This window comes from Rhodamnia argentea, chromosome 6 (genome assembly GCF_020921035.1).
Source record: "Rhodamnia argentea isolate NSW1041297 chromosome 6, ASM2092103v1, whole genome shotgun sequence".
Taxonomy (NCBI): domain Eukaryota; kingdom Viridiplantae; phylum Streptophyta; class Magnoliopsida; order Myrtales; family Myrtaceae; genus Rhodamnia; species Rhodamnia argentea.
This window is the reverse complement of record NC_063155.1, coordinates 11,144,092-11,171,060: the sequence shown is the minus strand read 5'-3', so window position 1 is coordinate 11,171,060 and position 26,969 is coordinate 11,144,092. Positions and strand designations below refer to the sequence as shown.

The 26,969-nt window shown below is 40.2% G+C and overlaps 2 protein-coding genes across 5 annotated transcripts; both read right to left on the bottom strand.

The window, feature by feature from the left end:
- Positions 1-16,353: 16,353 nt before the first annotated feature.
- On the bottom strand, positions 16,354-17,060 carry LOC125315642. The gene is made up of 2 exons (XM_048281270.1): positions 17,022-17,060; positions 16,354-16,933 (listed from the first exon to the last, which is right to left on the bottom strand). The coding sequence occupies exon 2, from the start codon at positions 16,925-16,927 to the stop codon at positions 16,583-16,585; it is 345 nt and encodes a 114-aa protein (XP_048137227.1). The 5' UTR covers positions 16,928-16,933; positions 17,022-17,060; the 3' UTR covers positions 16,354-16,582.
- Positions 17,061-17,073: 13 nt separating this feature from the next.
- Positions 17,074-18,995, bottom strand: LOC115731937. Of its 4 annotated transcripts, none has more exons than XM_048281267.1 (4): positions 18,511-18,995; positions 18,181-18,390; positions 17,971-18,063; positions 17,074-17,177 (listed from the first exon to the last, which is right to left on the bottom strand). In XM_048281267.1, exons 1-4 carry the CDS (start codon positions 18,550-18,552, stop codon positions 17,130-17,132), a joined length of 393 nt encoding a protein of 130 aa, XP_048137224.1. In that variant the 5' UTR covers positions 18,553-18,995; the 3' UTR covers positions 17,074-17,129. The 4 variants fall into 4 exon arrangements, 3 of the variants coding, with proteins under 3 accessions (XP_048137224.1, XP_048137226.1, XP_048137225.1); XM_048281269.1 differs by having other exon boundaries at positions 17,099-17,119; XM_048281268.1 differs by lacking the exon at positions 17,074-17,177 and adding an exon at positions 17,473-17,499.
- Positions 18,996-26,969: the final 7,974 nt, after the last annotated feature.

Here is a 26,969-nt window from a genome sequence, read left to right as displayed (position 1 = left end):
CACCTTCCTTCGTGGCGGTAGCTTCTTCGGCGGTTCGGGTGTCATGATGTCCTTGAACGACTCGAGGACTTCGCCCACTTCCGTCGGAACATCTCTTACATCGACTTGAGGATCTTCCGTCCTCAAGACAGCCAAAAAGGTTTCTTTTTCCTTCTTGACTCCTTTAGTTAGTTGCATGGCCAAAAAGACCTTACTTTTTGACCCACGAGTCACGGGAACCACACATTGATTCCGATCGCCTAGAATACAAATACAATCGGCAAACAAGATAACCAAAGCATTTATCTTGTCTAGGAATTTCAAACCTATCATCATATCGTAATCATCCATAGGAATTACCTCTAGTCTTCTTTGCTCGTCCATTGGTCGGTGTGTAGCTCCATATCCCTGGCTATGCCAGCCATCGGGACTTCCTTGGAGTTTGCCGTCTTAAGGAAACCACCTCCTCTCTCGACCTTGAGGTTTAGCTTCCTTGCAGCTTCTTCCACGATGAAGAGATCGGACGCTCCAGTGTCCACCAACGCCTTTATCGTGGTATAGTCGATCTTCATTTGTGCGAACATCAAGCCCTTATACTTGTAGATTTTCTTAGACTTGATGGTGTTGAGGATTTGCAACGCCTCGAGTCACGTCTCCTCTTTCTCCAATTCCTCCCTTTTCGTGGCTTCTTCATGTTCTTCGACTATGGCCACGGTCCGGCCTTTCGACGTTCCATCCTTGGCAAAATGTGGGCCTTTGCAAATGAAGCACTTGACTTGGAATAGCTTCTTCCCGCGATCCTTACTGTTCGACTTGTCCTTGCCTTCGGAGGGACCGAGAACGGTTTCCTCATGCTCGGATGGTGAGGCTTGCCACGATCTCCCCCACCCAAGCTCTTCTTTGGACGAAAGTTCGTCTTGCCCGTAGGAGCCGGCTTGAATTCCACCATGGTCTCTACCACAGACATTACTGATGCAAGATCTTCCGCATAATAACGCTTGATCTCGTTCTTGACCCATGGTTTCAATCCACCAACAAATTGATGGTAGGCTTCCCTGTCGTTCATTGAAGGGATTTGCAGCAATAGTTCGGAGAACTTCTTCGCATACTCACAAACTCCACCCTTTTGCTGTAGGCGACGAAGCTCGTCTCAGGCTTCTTCTTCCGCATAGGCTAGATAAAATTGGCATCGAAACTCCGCTTCGAACGCTTCCCGGGACATGATCGGTTCACCTACCCGATTGTTCATCCTATGATGCCACCACACTAAAACATTCTCTATAAGATACATAGCAGCAGTACTAACCTTTGGTTCCTCGTTGGTGACTCCCGTCGCTTGGAAGTCTTGGGTCATGTACCATAGGAAGTTGTCAACGTCCTTGGCCACCCTTGAGCCCTTAAACTCCTTAGGCTTCGGGGCGTCCACTCGTGGGGTTGGTTACACCGTAATTATCCCGTTCACGCGTGCTGCCTCTACCCGGTCAAGTCTCGTCTTGACCGTATCCCGCTCGCCGCACATAGCTTCTACTAAGGCCCGCAAGTCATTGTTCCGTCATCGCAGTTCATCGGTGGTGCACGTCAGAGTGCCCAACACTTCCCCTCAAAGCTCTCCCATGTCGGACTTCAGCTCTTGGACTTCCACCTCGAGTACCCCTTTGTCCGACTCGTCTCCATCGGTGTCATTAGCCATATCCCCGATCGCGCCTTGGACTTCCGCTAGCGTAAGTTCCATTTGCACTAGACGGGTCTCCAAGTTCTCCATAACCTCCTTAGAGTTGGGACGATCTTTCTTCGACTTGTCCACTACCTCTGCAGCCTTTCCCCTTTGTTCGTCCGCGACCTACTCTTCTTGGACACGGATAACACCGGAAGCATCCATCACGCCTCTTGGATGAATGTTGGCTACGGTTGCTTGGATGTTAGCTCTGATACCACTTGTCACGGGCCGATCGATTCAAGACTCAATCCTCGCTCAACCCATGCGGCCTTAGGAACTCCTCTCCCTAAGTCGGCTTTACCCACTCAAACTCATAAGACTTCTAGAGAGAGAAACTAGAGAGAGAAGCTCAGTAAATTCTATAACTCGTGAGAATGAGATGTTACAATAAGGGTGAGAAGGTCATCTTATATACAAGTTCTCGTGAGATATCGTTCGTAGATCCCTCCTAGATCTAACGGTGGAGATTACATCTCTCCAACTACCATCTACCCGCGATAAATATAGTGATGAGAAATTCCTATATCGTCCGCCCTTGGATCTTCTAGAATTCTCTACGGTATTCCATCTTCAAAGACCACGGTCCTTCGTACCAGAAAACCTCTTGGGTGATTCAATTCTCCCGGACCGTGTCAAATGCCCAGCGGAGAGTGTGACGAGGGCATTGCCGGATTGAGTGGGAGAGAATGACATAGTTCGGGAGAATTAAATCACCCAAGTGGGTTTCTAGCACGACGAACCATGGTCATTGAAGGAAGAGTACCCTAGAGAATTCTAGAAGATCCAGGGGCGGGCGATATGGAAATTTCTTGTTACTGTATTTATCGTGGGTAGATGGTAGTTGGGGAGATGTAATCTCCACTGTTAGATCTAGGAGGGATCTACGGACGATATCTCACAAGAACTTGTATATAAGGGGACTTCCTCCTGCTCGTTGTATCATCTCATTTTCACGAGTAATAGAGTATACAGAACTTCTCTCTTTGGAGTCTTGTGAGTTGAGCCGGTTAAGGCTGACTTAGGGAGCGGAGTTCCTAAGGTCGCATGGGTTGAGTGTGGATCAAGTCTTGAATCGATTGGCCTATGGCAATGGCCTAACCATTCGAAGCCATATAAGGTAGAAACCGATGCCTCCGATTATGCTATTGGGGGTTTTTTAATGCATGACGGACATTCTATGGCTTTCAAGTCACGAAAATTGAATGAGACCGAACGGAGTTATATCATTCAAGAAAGGAGATGATATCCGTAGCATATTGTCTTCATACTTAGTGTCTCTTTCTATTGGGTTCAAAGTTTGTCATGAGGACGAACAATGTTGCTTCGAGCTATTTCCAGACGCAAAAAGAAGTTGAGTCCGAAGCAAGTTGTTAGCAGGATTTTCTAGTGGAATTTGACTATGTGCTAGAGTACAAATCGGGGAAAGCCAACTCCTAACTACCCGCGATAATACAGAAACGAGAAATTTCCATAACGCCTGCCCCTCAATCTGTCTAGAATCCTAAAGAGTATTATTCTTTGAAAGACCACGGTCCGTCGTGGCATAAAACTTCGAGGATGATTCAATTCTCCTGGATTGTGTTATTCTCCCCCACCTATTCCGGCAATGCCCTCGTTGCTCTCTCTGCAAGGTAGGCTTCGATATGCTTTTGGAAGTGCCATAGAGACTCGCTAAGTTCCCACCTAGATTTCCTCTCGGGAAGCCCTTTCCATCGGATTAGATACTTCTTCTTTGGCGTGCAATACCGCTTCCGAACAACCCGATTCCCCACGATGTAGTCGATGTCTCGATCGTATGAGGTTTTAGCTCCAAACGGCACCCGTTGCGACTTGCCTCGATCCGGGTCTTCTTTATCCACATGAAATGGTTTAAGTATATTTGCATGGAACACCGGATGAATCTTCAACTTGGTCGGGAGATCCAATTTGTATGTTGCATTGCTGACCCGTTAGACGATGCGGAACGGCCCCTTGTATTGTCGGAGTAGTGCTTTGTGGACGCCCTTGTACCGCACCGGTAACTTGCATAGCACTTAGTCTCCAACTTGATACTCCACGTGTCGTCGCTTCTGATCCGCCTACTTCTTTATGCGTTTCGACTCTTTATAAAGTAAGGTATGAGCAAGATTAGCTTGCTCGTGCCACTCCGTGGTCTACTTATGCGCGGTGGGGCTACTTCCTTTATGCCCTGTTACAATCACGCTTGGTGTGAGCGGTTGTTGCTCCATGACTACCTCGAATGGACTCTTCCCGATTGATTCACTACGTTGTAGATTATAGGCGAATTGGGTTACGTCGATTAGTTTAACCTAATCTCATTGTGTGGCGCTCCATTTTCCCATTCGTTTGCGGATGGAAACTTATAGAGAAATTCAAGTCCATTCCAAACAATTTGAAGAGCTCGGTTCAAAATCTCCGAGTGAACCGAGGGTCTTGATCGCTCACGATGGTTCATTAAACTTCCCAGAGCTTGACGATGTGCTTCATGAACAATTTAGCAACCTCCTCGGTTGGACAATTCTCTCACACCGGCACAAATGTCACATACTTAGAAAAATGATCCATTACGACCATCAACGTCCGATATCCTTCAGACTTGGGCAACCCAACAATAAAATCCATAGAAATGCTCTCCCGTGGACGTTCTGGAACTAGCATCGGCTCCAAGAGACAAGCTGGTGATTTTTGCTCCGGTTTATCATGATGGCACACCAAACACGTTTATACATATGCCTCCACATCATCCCTGCATGTGAGTCTAGAAATGTTGATCCTCTACCAATGCCATAGTGCCATGGACACCAGGATAACCCGCACACTTCGAATCATGACATTCTCACAAGACTGCCTTCTTCGACTTTAGTCGTCACCCCGTGGTATAAAGCAGGTTGTCTTCGCACGGGAACCTTTGAGTTTTGTCCTCCTTAGCATACCTAAGAAGAGCTTTCGCAGCGGGGTCATACATAAACTCCTCATTGATTCTCTCGACCGGAGGATATTTCAATCGACTCACGGTGGCTAACTCCACCTTCCAACTTAGCGCATCGCCCACCGCATTGGACTTCCCTAGTTTATACTCTTGCACAATCAAATCCATCTTCTCTATGTGACCACATATAATAAACTTACACCTAGAGCACCCTATAACAGATACTACTCTGTCCTTTAGTGGCGTAGATATTCCAAAGACTGCTCTCAACCGTTATGAACCCCGATCTAACTAGCTTAACAAACCACTCTGCTTGCGGTACCATACGGGATCCCGCTCACCCCGAAGCAACACTAATGAGTACTCGGGCATACAGCCTTAAAACTTTAATAACAAATACATGCACGGAATTTCAATCCCACAAACTATCCCAAGAACCCAACGCTCCTTATCACTCTAAAACATGACCGGATGGATCAGGTTGACCTTGCTGTAATACCACCTTGGACGGGGATGTCACGCCCCGATCCCCGAGCCTGCGACATCCCTACCAATTCGCCACAGGTCACGAAGGATAGCGTCCCGGGCACACTATCGACCTATACACTTGCGGCGCATGCGAAAACGTGAACTCCCTAATCAACAACCAAAGTGGGATAGTAAAGTAGTAAACAGACATGAAAGTTATTCACAAAAGAAAATTTCATTTCATAAAGTTAAAGACATATGAGTCTTAACTCTACTAAGCTATAGAAGACATAAATAACCCCATTCTTTGGGGCGGCTCACTAGAACCTCAAAAAGTACACGGTTGGGTAAGGTTAAGCCCTCATCTACTCTCAAAATCTGCTCTAACAACCCTGCCCTAACATCCACGGGTTCCATCACTTGGGACCTAAAAATGGTTAACAACGACGGGGTGAGAATAATCTCAATGAGTCAATGTCTAAACCCGACTAGGGCGTTGATTCGCTCAGATTAACCTACCAAGAATCCGCAAAGCATCAAACACATAATTCAACCACATGTAACTTACCGGTCCTCGGCCATGCATAATGCAATGCTTGACTTAAATCAACAGTCACAACAGACAAACAACCGGCAAGGTATCACATCAACTTGCACACATGGGACACCACACGAAGTCCAATTATTAACATATGAGGCTACATGGCTCGATATAGTAGACACTTGGTACTTTACTAATGGGACTAGGCATCGTCCCATTACTTCGGCGATGGCGACTACTATGCCAATGTAATTCCGATTGACACGACACGATATAGTAGGCATTCCAATAGGAGCATCGGTGCATTACAAGTCGCGACCAGCATCCGATCAACCCAATGACACCGATTGACGTGCATCCGACAAGTCGTGCACTTCCGATCGACATGGCACGATCATGTCGGGAACAACCATTAAGTAACCACTCAAGCACATCCGGCAACAATCAGTCAATTTCTTATCTTTATACTTAGCTGAATGTTCATGCAGTCATGATCAAAGACTTGGCACCAGGCCGTTTTCATGCTAAAATATGCGGTTGGATTTCACTCAATTTGCATGAATGCGTAGATTATCCACCAGACTTTGCATCTAGAAAACGTGGGATTGACACCCACAATTTTCATCCACAACATCCAACAATCCAACCACAACATCCGAGCAAGCAACAATCGGGATAAATAGCCAAACATGCTCCACAAATCCAATGATACATACTAATCCAATTTCATAAAATTGAACTATCAACGGTCCAATCCAATCAACAATTAAGTGTCCACTCGGTTCTGCCATATCGCTTGCTCGCGATCAATCAACACAATCAATTCTAATCACCCATTAGCCGCAGATGATCTAGCTAATCGATCGACTTAACTAATTACGGTTATTTAGCCTAAACCACGTTTCTATCTAATCCGACCGTAATTAAACTACCTAAACACCCTAGCTAGCCAATTAATCTAATTCCGAACGCAATTAGCATCCTAACCGAGAGTTAGGGGCTAACTCACTAATTTAAAATTAGCCTAGACAGTCTCAACTCGGGGCGGCGATGACAACGAACTCGACTCGGCTCGGCGGTGACGTTCGGCGACTTGCGGTCAACTCGAGCTCCGGGCTTCCAACTCGGTCAAGGATGGTTTGCGGGATGTGGCAACACCTTGGGGCAGCGACACGAGGTTCGAAACAGAAGCCGGGACAATGGCGGCCGGTGGTGAACAGTGGTCGGGCGAAAATAAGGCAACGGCCGGAACAATGGAAATGGGGCTATTTTGTGGAGTTTTGGGCGGTCCAAGGCTAGAGGAAAGGTCAACTAGGGTTGGAGGTTTTCGGGTTGGTTGGAGGTGGTAGCGATGGCAACTGGACACCGCCGGAGGCGACTAAGCAGTAGCTCGGGGTCAAAATAAGACAGGGGCGACGTTAAAATAGGGGAGGCTGGTCGGGGTGGTTCACGGCCTCCACGGGCGACGACTAGCTTTCGCGAGTTTTGTGGGATAACGGGAGGTTGCGGGCGACGGTTGAGGGTGGTCGGCGAGCAGCGGAAGGGGCCGTAACAATGACACACGAAGATTGGGGTAGAATAGAGGCAGAATAAGGCGTCGACTCTCTTGGGGTGCTCCGCTGCTTCCACGGCGGCTTGTGACGGTCGAGGCAAGAATCGAGGGTTGGTAGGGGTGGTGAGGTGGTAGCTGGGAGCGGAGGCAAGGGCGGGCGCAGCTGCAATAGCCCACAGACGTCGAAATAAAGCATGGGCGCGAGAGGGGTGTTCCACGGCTGTCCGACAACGCACGGCGGTTGGAATGGTGGTCGTGGCGGCTAGAAGTGGTAGAAGGAGGAGGATGAAGGTGGAGGGTGGTGGCTGTCGCACAAAAATCGCCAAAAAAGGAGGAGGAAAGGCTCGATCGGAGGAGGGGGTTCGCATGAGGAACTGGAAGAGGAAGGGGAGCAAGCGCGCGGGAGAGGGAGAGAGGGAGAGAGAGAGAGAGAGAGAGAGAGAGAGAGATGAGAGTGGGGTGGTTGACCGGTTGACTTGACTGGTGGTTGGGGAAAAATACCAAAAGTGGGGCGCACAAGATATTCAATATCTTGTCTTCTAGTGAATGAAAGAGGGGCAAAATGGTAAATCAATAATTCGGGACTAAATGGATTTTTGGCTCAACCGACTGAGAATAAAAATTGAATTTTCCCAGGTTAGGCTTGGTCAAGAATAGGCTCGGGCTTGAGGAAATAAATCCTAAAACGTGGCGACTAAGATTTTCGAGACCTAATCTAAACCGAACAACATTTTGGGAACCGTCCAAAATTTGCCACTTACGTCCTTGCGATCCGAAATTTTACGCCGACTAAAATCCAATAATTGTCCTTTTTATTGAATTCGGTCTCTTACAAACTATGAATTTCCAGGACTTCACATGTCAACTTTAGTTCGTTTCCTTTGTGTTTGCGTATATCCGGCAATAATCATGGATTGATTATGTGAAAATCTATTGATTTGAAAAAGATATTATTTTGGATGATTTAACTATTATCTAACTTGTCAATTTGTACTTGCCCAATGTTTTTGCATTTTTATTGTACTAGAGGAGATGAACCTACATATGTTGTTTTTGTGTATGATGTACATGATTGTGTTGTCCATTACTGCTGAAAGGCACTACCATAACCATATATTGAAGGATTGTACATATGGTAGAAGCCATACTCATTTAGATCACCTTGACAGCCTCATTAACAGCGGTGACTTGAATTGTGTGGAATAACTTAAGATGGATAGACATACATTTATTCTACTATGCGAGTTGGTACATATAATTGGTAGGTTAAAAGAAGATGGACTTGTAATTGTAGAAGAACGAGTGGTAATGTTCCTACATGTACCTGCTCATCATGTGAAAATTGCGTCATCTAGTTCGGATTTATGAGGTTTGGGGTGACAATAAATAGGTATTTTAACTTAGTTTTAAGTGCGGTGATAAGAATGCATAGTATTCTTCTTGTCTCACTGGAACCAATTCCAGATGGATGCATCAACGAGAGTGTTGACACATAAATTTTGATTTTTAGGAATTCATTTATTTAAGCATAAAATGAGAATTAGTCATATTTCTCACAGCAAAATAATTTCCCATGCATAGCATATTTATTTTCTGTTAGTCATGCATTTTCATTCAAGCCATAGGCGAAGCAATTGAACTTAATTTGACATGCGACCATACCGGACTCGGTTGGAAATTTCCAATCAAGCATAACAGGAGGTGTGCCGAATTTTACAAGAGAGCTTAGACCTATTTTTCAAACTTAATTCAGCCCATTTTCCTTATTTGAATTATTCAAGGCTTTTAATTAATTAATTAATTAGTTAAAGCTCGATTTGAGCCCAAAAGAGCCCGGCATAGCCCGAACTCACATAAAATTCGCCTGGCCCAATGAGATTCCAATTTGTGGCTGAAATTTTGAAGAGTTTTAAAGAGATCGGACTCTCAAAAATCAGAATTTTTAATCCAAGGTCGATGATGAGTCTTTATTCAACTAGGACTAGAAAATTCTTAGTCTATAAATAGAGAGCTAAGCCTAAGGTTTGAAAAAGGACACTTCATTGTAATACACGGCCATAGGGGGGCATTCATTAAGTGCGCGGCTACGGGAGAGACACAGGCGGAATTGTTTTCCGATCTCTCTGCACTTCCGAAGTTCCCTCGGTAATTCATGGTATATTCGGTAGTGTTCGCCAATAAGGGTCATGCACACGGTTTTGAGGGCTGCAGAAGAGAAGAGGAGAAAGACATTGAGAGGCGAGTCAAAGGTTTCTCCACGGACACATCTACTGCAACTATATTGATATGCATGTAACGCCAAAAGGAGGGGGCATGTTGAAAAGAAAAGGGGAGTGGATCCTTCTTGAGTATCACATATCTGCGTTGCTCTTTCATTCTTTGATTTTTTATTTTCTCCAGGCCATTCACAGAAGTACATGGCACAATAAAAAAAATAATAGGAAAAGCAGGGAGCTTGTAAGCCAACACGAGGCGACTTCAAATTCCGCTGCCTATCGGGATAACGAGGCCACATTAGTCCATGCTGTGAAGTTCTCTCTTTTGCGGATCATCCAGTGAAGTCAGTAGAGCGCATCCATCTATCGAGGCTTATGTTCCTCTAAGCAACTTCGCCATTGCCCTAACCGAGAGTCTCCTTAACGTCAAGATCTCACTACGAACCTTAGCTGAGCCGATACCATCATTGAAGCCTAGTCTTCTTGGTGTGCTCGGTAGAGACATCCACAAGTCGCATTGACATAGGAAAGATGCACGCTTCCACTTGTCCAGCAATGATGCATTGAGTTCCTCCCAGCCCAATCATGTGTGAAGAGTCAAACTGTTGAAGCAATAGGAAGGATTGATCAGACACAAAAAAAGGGTTTCTTTGAAGCTTGGTCAATATTATTGCTTCCCTTACTGAGAATCGGCGAGCACAACCAGTGGCTTTCCCTCTCATGACGTCAACGACACTCACCGTCAACAGCCAAGCACCACCGTCCCCCTCCATCCACTTCGCAAACGGCCACCGCAAGTCCTGCTGTCTAGCCGCAAAACAACCCCATTCCGAGGTTGATTCAATCTTATTTTTCATTGTTATTGCAAATCTAACATCGCTACTTATCTTTTGTTAGAGATTGGGTAAATCCGGAACTCATCTTGAGCAAAAAGGGCTATCCTAGGCGACATACACAGCTAGTGCGCGTGCTGGAATTTAGCTTGGAAAGGCAATTCTTATCAACTTTTGATTGCCAATTCATTCTTGTTCACTTGGAAACTTGCTTTGATGTTCTTGTAATGTCACGAGCACACTTGATTTGCAATGAAAGTTGGGAAAATTAAACCTTTTCTACCAAATCCATGGGTAAACCGAAAATTGCTATGTTTAGAATGAAAATTCCGTGTTCCTTGAACAAGACTAATTTGATCATAAAATTAGTTGAATTGCATGCACATATTTGAAAATTAATTAAATTGATTGGAAAAATCTTTTCTCGAATTTTGTTCAACAATTTTTTTGGATCAAATTGGACGAACTGAAAAATGGAAAAATCTTTGTGGAACAGGAATTAATTTTCGGCATTCTCACTCTCAATGGCCAAATTGCTCATGTGGATAGATGATGCTTGCTTTTGAATTTTATCACTTAAATTGGTTGAGTTGCGTTATCTTGCGATTTCTTGATGTTATCTCTATGTTATAGATGAAGTCTAATAAACCGAACTTTTGTCTAATCTTTGAGGATATTTAAATTGGATAATATCGAATTTGTTGCGGATAAATCCTTTGCTTTGAATGCTTATCTCTAGCATGTGGATTGGTCTTGTCTTATCTCTCATGAATTTCCTGAATTTATTTGATTAGAGATAAGATTTGAATTCGATTGGACAATATCCAATTTCTTTGAGAATTATCTGAAATATTTTTTTTATTCTTAAGGATAATTTTCTCAAATTAATTCGAACTTTGGATGAGGAAAACAGGGCCCTCACATCACATTTTCGGCCACCCCTTGCAAATTTTCGAAAATTAAAATCAATTGGCTCATTTTTATTTTATTTTTAGTCATGTTTGTTTGATTGCTTGCTTGTTATAAAGTTTGCACATTTATAAACAAACATGCCCATAATATGTGCTCCCATGTGCCTTGTCCCGTCGAAAAATAAATTATATGCCTTGGCCATGATCTTATGAAATAGGATGGTGATTTAATATAAAATTTCGTGTTTTTTCCCTTTGACAAAAGGGACGTTGTTGTTTTATACCCCTATCCGCATACCGGCTTGAATCTTTGAGGATATAGCGGATAAAAATTCTTCTTTAACCCATATCTTTGGGGATGAGTGAATTTTTGAAAAAATTAGAAATTAAAAGGTATATAATGGGTTTTTTTTATTCAAGTTTTTTTTATTGATTTTTGAGTGCTTTTTATTTTCGCCAAAAATACTAAAAAAAAATCAAACCATTTTCGCATAATACATGGTCATGTCACATTTTCCTAAATCAATCAATTTACATCGATCAATCAAAAAGAGATCTTTCATGAAATTGGTACCGAAAGGGTATTAATTTTTCCAATTAATGTAACCAAGTCCCCGAACTCATTTTTCTCTCGTACGCAGAAATAAAATAATTCTCCCGCTATTTTATTAAGATTTCTAGTCAACTTTCCGTGAAATGATTTGTGGTGGCTCTAATTGAATATTTTTCATGAATTGAACCTAAGTTGCGATTAGGTAAAACTTGAGAGGGTCCGAATTAGGTTAGTTAATTTAATTAACTTGATAATCTGTTAGCCTAATTTTTGGTCGCGATAGAGAGATGGAAATGGTTTAAGGTATGTTTACACCATTGCATGGTTTAATTTAATACTTTAAAATTAAGATTATTTCATTAATTTCATGTTTCTTGAGTTGCTTAGGAGCACTAGATGGCACATACATTAGGGTATGGATTTCGGAGGTTGATAAACCGAGGTACCGAAATAGAAAGGACGAGGTAGCGACTAATATGTTAGGAGTTTGTTCACATGACATGAGATTTATATATGATTTACCTGGATGGAAAGGCTCCGCAGCAGATTCTATAATGCTTTGAGATGCTTTAGTTAAACCAAATGGTCTGAAGATTCTCGTTGGTTAGATAAGCCTTTATAAATTTGTTGCATTCTTTTTCATGTATGTATTGACGATTATAAGACAATTAATGATGTTATTATTTGTTATTAGGTAATTATGATCTTGTAGATGATGGATACACGAATGGGGAGGGCTTTCTTGCTCTATATAGAGGTACTTGATACCACTTATCCGAGTGGACAGCAAGTTGTATGCCAAATTTTGCTGAGGAGTACTTCAGCATAAAGCATTCTTAAGCTAGAAATGTCATAGAAAGATGCTTCAATCTCCTTAAATTACAGTGGGCTATTCTTAGGAGTCCATCTTTTTATCCAATCAGTATGCAAGGTCAAATAATCATAGCTTGTTGCCTTATACACAACTTGACAAGAAGAGAAATGGCTATTGATCCAATCGAGGTGTAGTTAGATGAAGTTACTAACGCCATTGAAGATGTGGAAACAATTGATATTGTTGAGAGGCCAGATCATTGGATGACATGGAGACAAAATTTGATAGTACAAATGTTTAATGAGTGGAATGCAAGTCGAGGACATGAAGGAGTTGTATGACTTGACATTTTTGGAAGAATCATTTGTTTCCCATAGTTGTAAGACTTGAGTTGTAAGTTTTTTTTTTTTTTTTTTTTATTTCAATTGCTATTAGGCATGTATAATATGGTGTTGGTTTGTTATTATTGAGACACATTCCTTATGTAATACTTGAACTATGGCTAAACTACAGGTTACTTACCTCCTCGAAGGCTCAATTACATTACCATTTATCTTGCTTTCAAATGAATTAATAATACATGCTTGCTATTTTACAAACTTCGATCCATTAGAAGTGTTGTTCAATAACATAAATAATAATTTAAATATAGTGGTATTGTGAGCCTAATTTAATTTTTTTTTTTGCAACAAGGTTTGTAAGTCTAATTAATTGTGCACGTTTTCAACTACACTTGTGCATGATAATGTTATTTGCGTGAAAATAAGATTGATATTATTTTGGGGGCACTACATAGGGATATATATGTCATCTATATTTATATACAGTTTTTACCAAATAATGGATAGGACATGATATGAGAATATCCGACTTTCAATCCGCAGTTCACTAAACAGTGGATAGGATATGACAAAATCCATGAAATTTTTACTAGTATTAATACCCTATGCGTTTGGTCTTCTGGATTTTGAGTCAAGATAGCACTGGATAGGATGTGATAAGAAAAGAAATGGCTATTGATGCAATTGTGTGATGAGAAACTAGTTGATAATTTTTAATGGTATATTAATCCCTCACTTCTATCTATGTTTTCGCAAGGGAGTCGCGGAGTTGATGGAGCTCCAAGAACGCAATCTGAGGACCAGGTAGACCCAAAATCTCTCTTTGGATGAATGATGCACTTTGGCTCATAAAAATTAGAAAATAGTTACTTTGCCGACTGATTCATTTTATGACTCTGTATATTTTACTGAGTCATTATCCTACTAAATTTAGGGTTACAAATTTTCGTGGTTTACAAATTTAAGGTTATAAACTGTCATTCTACTGAAAAAGCCCAGAAGTTTGTCCAAGTGATATCAAGTGTGGTTATTCGGTTGGATTGAAAGTTGAAGTGATAACAAGTATTTGGGGGCTATAATGAAGTGCTTTGCATCACAGATACCCCTCAAATAAAACAAGACCTTATATCATCTACTGAGGGTATTGTGTCCAGACGGACCTATAATCTGGAGAGCTTGATGGTTGTCACTCCTGAATCGTGGCTGCACACATGTGATATGTATAACAAATAATTTTGAAATCTATATTGCCTATTGCTAAAAATATTCTAGAGAACTCGAGAAGCTCCAGCAGGAGATTCGTCCGGTCTTCTTAGATTATCCACTATCCATTGTATGTTGAAAACATTTGGGCGACGCCCTTGTCGCATCTTCGGCATGGAAGGCATCAATTTGCTTCTTTAATTGTGAACGAGCTTCTGGGGTTTCTCATCTTGCTTTACTCTACAGTAGACCCTTCCATCAGATCTAATACTCTTGCTTCAGCGTGCAATACCTCTTCTGTATGACTCGATCCACATGATGGAATCAACATTTCAGTCATACGAGGTTTTTACCAAAAGAGGTGCGATTCTCCTCAGTCCATATTTTCCTCATGTGCATGAAACTGTTTAAGCATACTCACATTGAACATCGGATGTACCTTTGACTTTGATAGGAGCTCCTGCTTGTATGCCACCCTCTTGACTCGCTGCAACACTCGAAATGGGCCTTCATATCGACGTATCAACCCCCTGTTCACGATCTCCAGAGGACTCTTGCCCATGGGCTTACTATAAGAGAACTGAGCTACATCGATTAGCTTTACGCCTTAGCCTTCTACATTGTTTTCATATTGTGTCAAACTCCAGTAGTGCATTCACCCTCTCCATTTGGCTATTGGTTTGGGATGTAGGCTCGTGGAGAAGTTGAGGTCCGACCCTCACAGTTTGAAGAACTCGATCTAGAATTTCCTACCGAAGAGTGAAGCAAGTTGGGAATTGCGAAAGCTCTTTGGCAAAATTCAAGAAGCAAATTGATGCCTGCAATGCCTAAGATGGGATGATGGCGTCGCCCAATATGATGGGGAGATGTCACGGTCTGGAGGTTTTCAATATACAAAGGACCGTGAATGATCCAAGAAGACAAGGTGAACCTCCTATATTTCTCGAGTTCTCAAGAATATTCTTAGGGATGGACAATATAAGAAATGTACAATATTCCAGAGAATTTTTATAATTAATGCGGGTAGTTGTTAGTTGGGAAGATAGAAACCCTACCATTATATTGGAAGAAGATCTACGGCTGTGATAGTATATATAGGGGCCCCCTTCCCCTCATTTGTATAATCTCACAAGCACTAGAACTTCCAGAGATTCTCCCTCTAGTGTTTCTCACACTACGGTCCTTGTGATGAGAAAGTGTGACTTGGTAAGCAATTTCTAAGACCACACAAGTAAGGGAATGCCAGATCAACTGGCTCATGCGACTTCTATCGTGTCTTAGGGCATGGCTCATGACTTGACTATTGAAAGCACAAAATGATGTTTGGAGATCTTTCTGGCGTGTTATTATGATGGTCATCCTACAATCAAATGAGTTTGTCAAAGTAGACAAAGCATTATGGGCACAAAACCAGCACACAATATCATTTTAGTGATCATTTAAACATCCTACAGTTAAACCTTCATAATTTGGATTAGAGAGAGATTTAAGAGAAGTTTAGATCACAGAAAGTAATAAAATTGAAGGACAGAGGGGCTCACAATTAATATGTAAAGCATATCAAAACCTAAAAGAGATATTACCTAACTGCTCTAAAAAGCTAATTCCTTAAAACAGAACGAGCAAGACGTGGCCAACCACATTTTCCATCACTTGAAAAAAATGCAGCGACGTGGATAGAGGAGCTCCATTCACTAAATTGCAAAATGCATAATGCTGAGGTCCATTGACACACACTCAGTCGCCAAAGCAACAAACAAACGCTTCAATAAATAATGAAATGCCATAAATCCAAATGCAGAGTTCACAAATCACAATCATTGCTGTAACCCACTGAACTCGAGAAATCCATTGCGAAATAGAAGACTAACTTAAAAGCAAGAAGAAGAAGAAGAAGAAGAAGAAGAAGAAATCCATTGAGGGGCAAAAAATAGAGGTCCTGTAATGTAATCAGCGAATGGCATTAGGTAAATTAAATAAGCAGTACATTAACAGTGACCATTTCCAAGCATTTGACTGTGCCCCTCAACCACTCTCGATTGCCAGAACCGGCAACATCTCAACTTGTCTTCAAATTAATGTTACTAGAACACTCCTAGATCAATACAGAGAAGAACAAGAGAGCTCAACAGTTCCTATCTCGAAACACTGAAAGAAAGAGAAACAACACAGCAGTGGTTAATAAAGGCAATCACTTGTACTCTTCAAAAAGACTGAAAAGAGCAAGGCATAACGCAATAGAAGTAAACCCAAAACACAATGTAATCACAGCAAAAAGGAAAAGCATGGTTACATAACGCTACATTTGTAACCCTCTTTCAAGCTATTCATCAAAGCAATCCTGATAGCAAACTCAAGTTTCAAGCCTATCCACCAATATTCCCTTTTAATCCACCTTAGTCCCCAACATCCAGGTGACTCAATATTTAGTCAATAAAACACCTTTCACTATGTTGAATTCAATGAAATTAGCTGCATACCATGTCTCATGAATTGCTGACCATGTCCAGATCTTGTGAGACCACTTAAAGTCTGCAGTATGCTGACAATTTCTCTACTCTGTTGGACATCTTTTTCAGTTGGGCCTGTAACTCTTGTACATCTCCATTTGTGGTTTTCAATTGCTCTTTCGCTGCTTTCAATTCTTCCTTTAACTTGTGAATCTCTTCATCTTTTCCATTCTCAGACCTTAACTTCTCTTTTGGATGACAACTAGAGTTGGAGGCCCCGAAGTCTTTTGGGCATGGCCCTATGCCGTAGCATCGGATGCGTCCAGGTTTCTCTTTTCCCAACACCAGAGAAACAACATCTTCATTTAAGGGGGTATCGCTCTTGCAAAGTTCTGGATATACCTCCGCGAGGTCATTCATACTTCCCTGCAGTTTAATAACATGAAGAACTTCTTAAACTACTGATTTTAGTACTTATTGGGAGCAATTGTCAGCTGAACTCATAAATACGTACAATAGCCTCTGCAACAGCCTTATCCACCGGTTTCTTGCCCTTCTTTCTTTTGTGACTAAGTATGAACAAATCAACACGATTTAGCTCCCTTCCTAACTCTGCTTCCTATTAACAGAGGCAATTCATTGAATTCGACGCATCATGTGACAGAGCTTGGTTAGTCAGCATAATTGAACGAACCATATCAAAAAGGCATTCATTATTTCCCAATGTCCAGTGAAACAGGAAAAGAAGTCCAAAGATATCAAATTGAAAAAATAATCACGTCCTTCCTTTCTATGATTTTTCCTTGATGATTGTCATATGACTTGCCATCCACCGAAACCATATGAAAACACACACTAGGAAATTAGCCTTTTTGGGTTTTAATTTTAGACTATTCATTCCAGCTCGCTCTCTATTCTTGATCCGTTCGGCTTCTGCTCATATAACCGTATAAATTCTGTGCATCGTAGTAGCAATATTGTCATTGCCAAGACTGCATAACATTGGTCGATATTAGATGAACTATATTGAATGGCTTTGCAACCATTGTGGTAAGTGTGCACGCATGTATGATGGTTTAAGTTATAGAAATCTGTACAGGTTTCATAATCTCAAGTTTACTTTACAGCTCTAGCTGCTGTATAGATCATTCATGAATGATGATGGTGGTCCTTGCAAGCTAGATAAACCTGAAATCAAGTTATGGATAATTCTAATGTCACTAGAAAATCCAAATCACCAAGCTGGAGGAAGAACAACATATCAATGCAGGTGCTAACAACATAGACAATCATGTTTTCTTCCTATCACAACTGCGGTTAAAACAAGCTTATTGTTGAAAAAGTGGGAAAAAACTCTGGACTTATGTGCAAAGATATACGACAATCTCCTCTAAAGAGAAAGTATTGATTTCACATTATAAATACCACCTTTAGGGAAACAGAAAGGGGAGACACAAGAGTACCTTTTCTGCTGTTATCCTTGCAAAACTTTTTTTCCCTAAGGTGTGCCGTATCTTCTGTTTTGCTCTATTAGCCTTATTTATGTTGCTCAGCTTCTGCAGCAAATAAAACAACAAAGGTAAATCACAAAACCGGCATTGACTAATCGGGTAACAAAAGTCCATTTTGTGTGGACAAGTCATATTAAAACAATGCTAGAACGAGATTCATACCTTCCCTTCCTTTGAACTCCAAAAAGCGACAAGATTTTTCCATTGATCTCTTCTCACCCTTTCCGGAAGATGCTTCAGATGATATGATAATGGCTGAGAGCTATCGTAGTGAGCAGCTTTTAGATTGCTTTTCCAATTTCTCCATTTAGAGTTTATGGAATGTAGAATCCATTTTTCCATAGCTGGTATACGAGGATAATCAAATTTGGACTACAAAAAAGAAAAATTCATAATGATGTTATATACTTTATAACATGATGAGTGGAATTTTGTCTGAACACTAGCTAACAACCTCTACAATCCGAATCATAGCATGTCTCATATCTTCAGTAATTTGCTTCCAAGTTGTGAACAATGGTGCCAACTCGCCATTTCTAGCAATGGTCCCGAGAAACTCCCCGAGCAAACCTCCTTCAACTCCAATAGGCTGCATTTTCTTCCCTAACAGAACCCTGATGCGTTTCCCAGGAGGAAGATTCCATACACCCGGAAGACGCGTGAACCCGCGCTTTCGTTTTCTAGAGGAATCTATCAGACAGTAAATTCTAAAAATATCAAAAGAAGGATAAAACACTATCAAACCAGACCAATACTTGGACCACATTAGTATATCATGATGCAGAACTTCAGAGCAATATACATAGGTAGGTATTACCTGACGCGTTCACATTTGCAGTCCCTGAATTAGAGTGTAGCTTGCGACCATTGCGTTGTTTCTCAACCTTCTCTTCTAACTCGTAGCTTACCTGCACCACTCGTTTACCCAAACGTTTGATGATGCGTCTTGTGTTTCCCATGGATATAAATCACTGGACAGAAAGCATTGACAATTCAAGTACGAGATCAGCAACTATATTCGAATGTTTATCATCATATTTATTCAAGAATTTTCTGATAAGAACGGACTATGGCCAAAATAAGAAATGCAAAAACAGACCCAAACTCCTCCGAGGGAGATCCAACACGTTCAAACCCAAACTCAGATCGAATTCTTCGAACGTTAAAAATGTAACTGAGGCATAATATGAACGATGATAGGATATCGAGTTGATTCACGTGTATTCCTCCAATTCCTAACTATCAAGGAGCAGAATACTAAGGTAAAAAAAAGATAGAGAAACCACAGTAAACCCAAGTCAGCGAGTCACTCCGTAGGCACAGGCATTGGTGAAAGGGAGACGAACGGGGAGAGCGAGAGAGAGAGAGCGCTTGAACTTACAGTGAACGACGTCAGCGATGAAGAGAGAAAAAGTAGAGGGAGAGAAGCTGAACCGTTTGGAGTGAAAACTTTTCAGAGTTGTTTCAAGCTCCGAGTGAAGAAAATAAGGGAGTGGCAATACTCAGTTTTGGGAGGCGTGAAAATTAGCTGTGATTTTTTGAAACATGAAATGGCTTCGTAAACTGCAGTACAAATCTATTTTGTTGCAGCTCAGAACTGTTTCTTTTTATTTTTGTATTTTTTGGTCGAAAGCTCAGAACTGTTTGAGCAGGTAACTTTGACACGATTTGTTTACATAATAGAATACTTAATTAAATAAAAGACATAATCACAAACAAAAACTACATTGAAAATTATGGGCAAAAGGACACCTTAAATGCTAATATTTGTGTACGAAGCTCACTTTGGTGCCAATATATTTTTTTTTGGTTCACTTAAGTGCCAAATTGGAGAAAAAACAATCACTATAGTGCCAACGACAAGAAATTCCTGCACCTCACCGGAGTTGGCACTTAAATAATCATTTTTTTTAAATGACACTTAAGTGATCCAAAAAAAGATCACTGTGGTGCCAAATTGGAGAAAAAACACTCACTTTAGTGCCAACGACGAGAATTTCCAGCAACCTTACCGGAGTCAGCACTTAAATAACCATTTTTCAAAAAAATTGGCACTTAACCGATCCAAAAAAATATTAAAACTAAAGTGAGTGCCGTACATAAATATTAGCACTTGAGATGTCCTTCTGCCGAAAATTATGTGGGAAATTTATAGGAAAATCTCTTTTTGATTAAGTTATTTTTATCTTGATACTCTGTGTCTATGCTACATATGACTCCCTAAGAAGTTCGTGGGAAATATTAAGGGTAAGCATGGTTCTAGGTATAATCGAGAACGGAGAACCAAATAGGTGGAAATATGGTAGGTACTATGATATGCATGGTAGATTTTAAATTTTAAAAATTATGGAACCGACTCCGGCGGGCAAGTTCCAAGTGGGAACCCGAAACCTAGAACCCGAAGCAAGTGTTGTTTTTGTTTTTTTTATTCTATGTCTTCGTGGAATTAAGTATTCTATGGCGTTTGATGATGAATATGTAATCTGAAATCATTGGTTTGAATTTTCATTCCTAATAAATGACTGAGACGTTTACTTTCTCAATGTTTCATACTCTTTGCGTGTCTAAATATGAGTTATAGTTAGTAGATTGTTACAGTAAATGATGGTAAATAGATGTAGTAAATCACTAGAATAGTACAATTAAAAATACATGTAAAACCTAGGTAGACCATAGAGCCTCTAATATTGTAGGTTTCAGATTCCAAAAAATAACAAATCGATTCCGGCGTATAAGTTCTAGATTTTGTTGAAACCTAGAATAGCTCACCTCTAGAAAATATGGGAGTAGGCTGAACCAACTCAATCCGCGTTAAAGTTCCGATGGCCGTATTTTCAAACAAACAAATGGGTGGATTGAGTTGGACATTGGCCCAAGCAATCCTGCCCATGCCCGGCCCAAGAAAACCATTGGGCCCAAGTCAAAAGCGGCGCTTGCCCATGTAAGCCAATTTTCTTGGCGAAGTCCGCTGTCCGCTCATTTAGGACAAACCTTCGAGTTGGCCAAATCCATTAATTAGGTCAATTAATCACTTAACAAGCACTTCAAAAACGCTCATTAACATAAAATTCCTCAAATGTTGCAACAAGAATTTTTTTTAACCATTTCGTATTGTTGAAACACAATACCTGTGTTCATTGAACAAAATAAGGAAAATTACAAAAATAGTCCTAAATTTATGATAATTGTACCAATTCAGTTCTAAATCATTATTTATTTTATCAATTGAGTCCTATACCTTTTACAATTATGTCAATTCGGTCAACTTTATCGATCGATGATAGCGTGGACAATTTTAATAATATTTTTTTTTATTTTCTCTTTTTATTCCTATTGCTACTATGGTCGGCAAAGGCTTTGTGGCCCCCGCCCAGCCGGGGTGAGGCCATCATGGCCATAGGTGAGGGTAGCTTTGCCATAGCCTTGCCGGCCGTGGGCAAAGGTGGTCTCGCCCGCGGCCGCTCCTTGTGAAGCCCTTGTCGGTGCTTGATGGGCTCCGATGACCTTTGCTAGCCACAACTTGCCTGCCACAATAGTAGTAGGAAAGGAAAAAAAAAAAAAAGAGAAAAAATAAAAATAAAAGATAGAAAAAAAATTAAATTTTCAAGAATTATTAAAAAATTATTAAAAAATTATCACGTTAGCGCCAACCGAAAAAGTAGACCGAATTGGCACAATTTCAAGAATTTTAGAACTTAATTGGTAAAAAAAAAATTAGGACTGAATTGATAAAATTGAAATAGATTTAGGACTTTTTTGGTAATTTTTTTTATAAGAAAACTTAAATTGTGTACTAGTCAATTAACATAATTCATGTGTATGCGATTCTATAAACCCAGCCGTCGACAAATTGTTTTTCGATGTTTGGGAATCCTTATATGTGAAAGTTGAAAGAGATACTCATGCTTGACTATTTCCTCAAAGCTATAGATGAGAGAGCGGTTTTTTCCAATCTGGCCTCCTTGTTTTTTTCAATAGGCACTTAAGTGATCATTTTATTTTTGAATTGAGCATGGTACTGAAGTTATGACACTTTTAGTGTCCTTTTTCTCGCCATTATTCAATTTATGTACAAACTTTCCTTGTTACTTGTCGGGTTGAAGAATAAATTTTGTGATATAATTCAAAAAATGTACAACGCGATCAGCAAAAGAGGTCCCAATCTACGATCTCTCGGTATCTATCAATGGGGGGCTGTTGGACGGATCAAAGAATTCATTTTTTTGGGTCTAACTCCCTGGTTCCCAAATTTTTTTTTTTTGTCTTAAACACATCTTTTTCTTCAAAAGGTTCATTTTCTTTATTATGGCATATGTTGTGAATGTATCATGAGCATCAGTTTTAATTTTTTTTTATGGTAGTTTGAGATAAATTAGTAAGATCAATGATAAAGACAAGCCATCCTTAAAACAAGTCCGGGTATGAGTTATGGATTTTAATGGTATTAACCCAATATCTACAGAAAGTTCAATAATAAATTTAATAATTGGAGCTCTTCAAGCCATTTACAATGCTCAATATGTTTATGAAGGTTGTTCTAGTCCTCTTTTGACCCTGTCTACTTATAGGATAATTTGTTGTTCTTGGAATTAATTAGTAGAGATGATCCATTAGCGAGGCCCGAGCGGGACCCTCGAACTAAGCTTGAAATACTAGTCAGACCTGGCAACCTTGCGGACATGTCTATCATTTACATAAAAAGAAGGAATGCATAATAATCAAAAGGAAACACGAAAAAAAGGGCCTAGCCTAAAGAGATGATAAGATTAATAAGAATCGACAGGTTATTTAAGTTCTTCATGACAATTTAGTGACTGTTTGGTTGTGTTTGTATAAATTGTTTTTGTGTTTTTCGAAAGAACGAACATTTTTACATGGATGACTATGGATAAAATTAGTTATTCTAAAACAAAACTCAACGTATATATAAGTTAGAAAGTAGAAACTATTTGCTTTTCGTCGATAGAAAAGTCGATTTTGATTAGCTTTGACATTGTATCAACAAGATAAAACTTTGGAGCCAAAAGACTATTTTAACTAAGAACCTATGTCTTTTACTTGTTCATCATAAAAGTAATAAATCCTACTGGTGCCTTTGATTTTTTGAGACATGCTATTTGCAAATTAATGGCAGCCGCATATCATTGCCATTCATAGTTATGCCTCTCATATCACATCATGAGAGCTATTAGTGCTTCTGGATTTTTTTGTCTTTGAATAATTAGAATTTTCTTAGGTCGACTAATAAGTAGTGCCTTTCTTGTCTTAAATTAACAAATAAATATTGCAGTGCTTTCGTTAGTTCATAGTAGTTAATATCAATGTCTAGAATTTAATTTATGAACGAAATATTTTACAGAACACCGACATAAACAAAAAGTATGATGGCCATGTATAAAGAACACGAATTGTTTAGTAAAAATGATGTTAAATAACACGTAAATGTTTGGAGTAACCAAATATTATTTTTCACAGTGAATAATTTGAATAAATTGGAAAAAAATTAAATGGTTTTATTATTACAAATTGAAACAATAGTAATAATAATAATAATTGAATCATACTTCTGCAGGTGCTATAATTGAAGAGTAAGATTTGTATTTGTAACTTGGGCATCACACATGGATGAAAACTAATTTAAGATCAATAGAAAATATCAAAATATTGGACACAAAATATTTGAAGAATAGTTTTTCAATCTTTGGTATGGAAAAAAATTAGTAATTTTTACAAAGATGTTGTTAACGAGTGATCTCAAAATACTTGTTGATTTTATATATAATACAAAAGTAATTTGATCTTTAACGTACTAATTAAACATAATACGAGTAATTATATTTTTTTAAATTGAGTGATTAACAAGTATTATTTGGATTCTGTCTCGAGCGTGGAGTTCCATCAAAGCATTTCTCCTGATCTTTGGGCTTCCCCATGAAGCGTCCCTTTTCGAGAAATCAATTGATAGTGCGAGTCATAATGAGAGAGAACTGTCTCGTTGCAAACACTTCGCATTTGAAGGGGCTTTTCGTTATCTCCAAACCTTCACCTTCCATGGAACGAAGATGGCCATGGAGCGGGGCAAGCGTCGCCCTTCTTTCTTCAAGAAGTTGCTCGTAACCCTCTCTCTCTCTCTCAGTTATTTGCACCTTGTTGGTTCAGATGAAGAGGTACCTTTTGATGGTGGGAGGATTTGATTTTTGGCACACTTTTACTGTTTGGCATTTGTCACTGTTTTTGTCAGAATCTTTTCTTAAAAAAAAAATCTTTACATTGTCGTGGGTTGCCTTCTTTTTCCCTTTTGTGCAAGTTGAGGAAAGCCGGGGAAGCATCATGTGCTGTTCTGTTCTGTAACTCTTTCTGATTCAGATTGATTTTCTGTTGTCTACTGCGTTGTTGCAGCTCTTGAGCTCTTGAACAGTTCTAATTGCAATTCTTTGACACTATATGAATACATTGATGGCCAAGCTATGCTTGGATCGAAGTTCATTATGCCGAGGGTCTTTTACTCTTTACTTTGATAAGATATTACACTGAGGGCCGACCACAAACTTGAAATGTAAATAGGAGAAGATGTCATATTTTTCTTTCCCTTCGAAATCTAGATGCAGGCAGAAAAATACATGGACTTTCAGTGGATAAGGTTCCACTATAGAGATATATTTGCAATCTCGCTCTACCACCTAGTCTGAAATGGGCAGACATTTTCTTGAACTCTAGCTGAATTTAGGAAATCTAGTGATTCTTCTTTCAAATATATATCTATCTCCACAATGTTTGCTCTAACAAAAACAGGATTCAACTTTTTATCTTATCATTAGAGCCTAATATCACGGACCAGGTTCTCTTATACTTGCGTACCCTTGTGAGTGAAGCTTTGTGGCTCCGGGGTGACGAGTGGGCGATGTGACACTGTCCGGGCGAATTGGTCGCCCCTGAGTGTTGACACCTAAATTTGGACTTTTTCTTTTAATCGTTTATTTTGCATAAAAATCAAGAATTAAACTTTAGTTCCTACAAAAAATAATTAACTTAGTTTTCATATTTATTTTAGCATACATTGCATTCACATTTTCATCGGACCGGCAATGGATAGACTTAATTGAAGGTTTTGAACTTAATTAAGTTAGGCCTTAATTAAAAAAGATCTTGCGATTCGGGGTCTATTTCATAAAGAGTCATAAGTTAGAACCCCCAACTTGACCTAATTTTCATGCTTATGCTTCACAAACAGAGGGGGCTATTCAGAATTGTTATGCACGGATAGAGAGGAGGCCACACAATTGAAAGAGAGGGCATATTGGAGGGCCGCCAAGTGGAAGAGGCGTATCCCTCTCCCTCTGGTCATATGGACAATGGAGATTCGGGGCGACAAAAGGGGGAGCTGAGGTTCTCCACGGCTGAATAGAGGGGTAGAGAGAAGACAAGGAAAAAAAAGAGAAAAACATCTTTCCTTTGGCTGCACACGACATCTATCAAGGAAAAAGGGAAGTTTTCTTTTCTTGTTTTTGGGTTCTTCGGTTTTGATTTTTACTGTGCAACGCAACGCTGCATATGACGAGTTTCTTTTAGCTTGTGCTTGAAGGTTTCCCGGCGAAGTCTAGCCGTTGCATCCCGTAACACCACCACCACTCCTGATGTGCCATTGCTCCTTCAATTGAGAACGCAAGTTTTGAGATCTGATGAAAAATAGATAAAGTTTGAAGTCAACGAAGGATGCCCATGAGGACGACCTATCTCGGTTTCCACTCCACCAAGCAAACCAACGAACTTCAATGTCAGATTTCGATAACCACCGTGTGCTATTAGCAAGCCCGACGCACAGGCGGAGCCCCACGATGATGAAGCCACGATTCCAACAGCGTGCATCGATCGCCACTGGCGAGCTCCGCATCAAACAGCTTCGCCCCAAAGAACACACCAACATAGGCGGCGCAAATCCAAGCTCGTGCGCGGAACGATCGGAAATTCTGGTTTTGGTCCAAGACCATATTCGGCCATACAAGAGGACGTGTACAGATTATGGAAGATATCACTCAAGGGCACGGTCACAAAAGACAAAAAGCACAGTTGGTGAACAGCATGGGAATTAACGTGATAAAGTGGTGAGATTGGTTTCTTCTCAATTAATTTATAAGGCAAATCTATTTTTCCTTTGGTCCTTGCTTTGCCTTTTTCTCGCTGGCGGGGTCGTCCGTCATCAGGCAATCAAGGTTGACCAAGACAACCAAGCAGTATCTTCATCCCCACGAACCTGTTGCTTCCGTGAGCCATTGAGGAGTTGAGCTTGCGTCCGGAAGTAAAGCAATCGCCAATCCAGTCGTGCGCGTCCCTGCGAAGCTCAGACTCCAAGATTTTCCAGCATCATCCGCGAAATCTCATCCGGGTTCAAACAGGAAAACAAAATCAGAAATCATTTTCAGATTAGGTAAAAATTTGATTCGCCTCGATTTTATTTCCTATTTCGAATGGATGTGAATATTGGGGTGAACCGGGGATAATCTTCGTTTAGGCTAATCTAATCTGAACGTGATAATGGCTTAATTTGAATTTTCGGAATATTGAGAATATCTCATGGTTTGATTCATATTTTTGGAAATCTCAAGCATATCTCAATTGGAAATTCTAAGTATATTTTTAGAATCAAGGAATTATCTTAATTATTCTGAAAATTCTTAGAGATAATCTTTACTATTTTAAAAGATATGTGAATCATTTGTGGATAGGGGCTTATCCCCTTTAAAATTGGGCACCTACCATAGCAAGCCAAAAATCATTTTTTAATATATTTAGTCCGATTCAAATATTTTTGTAATCTACCTTGAGTATAATACATACTCCCTTGTACCTAGCCCCTCGAAATATGTGCATTATGTATGACTATTTGATTTCACCCCCGAAGTACAATGTCATCTGCACAATGAAATTGTTTACCCCATCCCATAACTTTGGGA

Excerpts from the sequence above, each read along its gene's own strand:
- LOC125315642 (XM_048281270.1), bottom strand. The coding sequence starts at position 16,927 with ATGAATGACCTCGCGGAGGTATATCCAGAACTTTGCAAGAGCGATACC.
- LOC115731937 (XM_048281267.1), bottom strand. The coding sequence starts at position 18,552 with ATGGCGAGTTGGCACCATTGTTCACAACTTGGAAGCAAATTA. Across the intron at positions 18,391-18,510 it reads CACAACTTGGAAGCAAATTA|TCCAAATTTGATTATCCTCG; the intron begins CTGAAGATATGA and ends TCTTTTTTGTAG. Across the intron at positions 17,178-17,970 it reads CAAGGATAACAGCAGAAAAG|CAAGCTCTGTCACATGATGC; the intron begins GTACTCTTGTGT and ends ATGCTGACTAAC.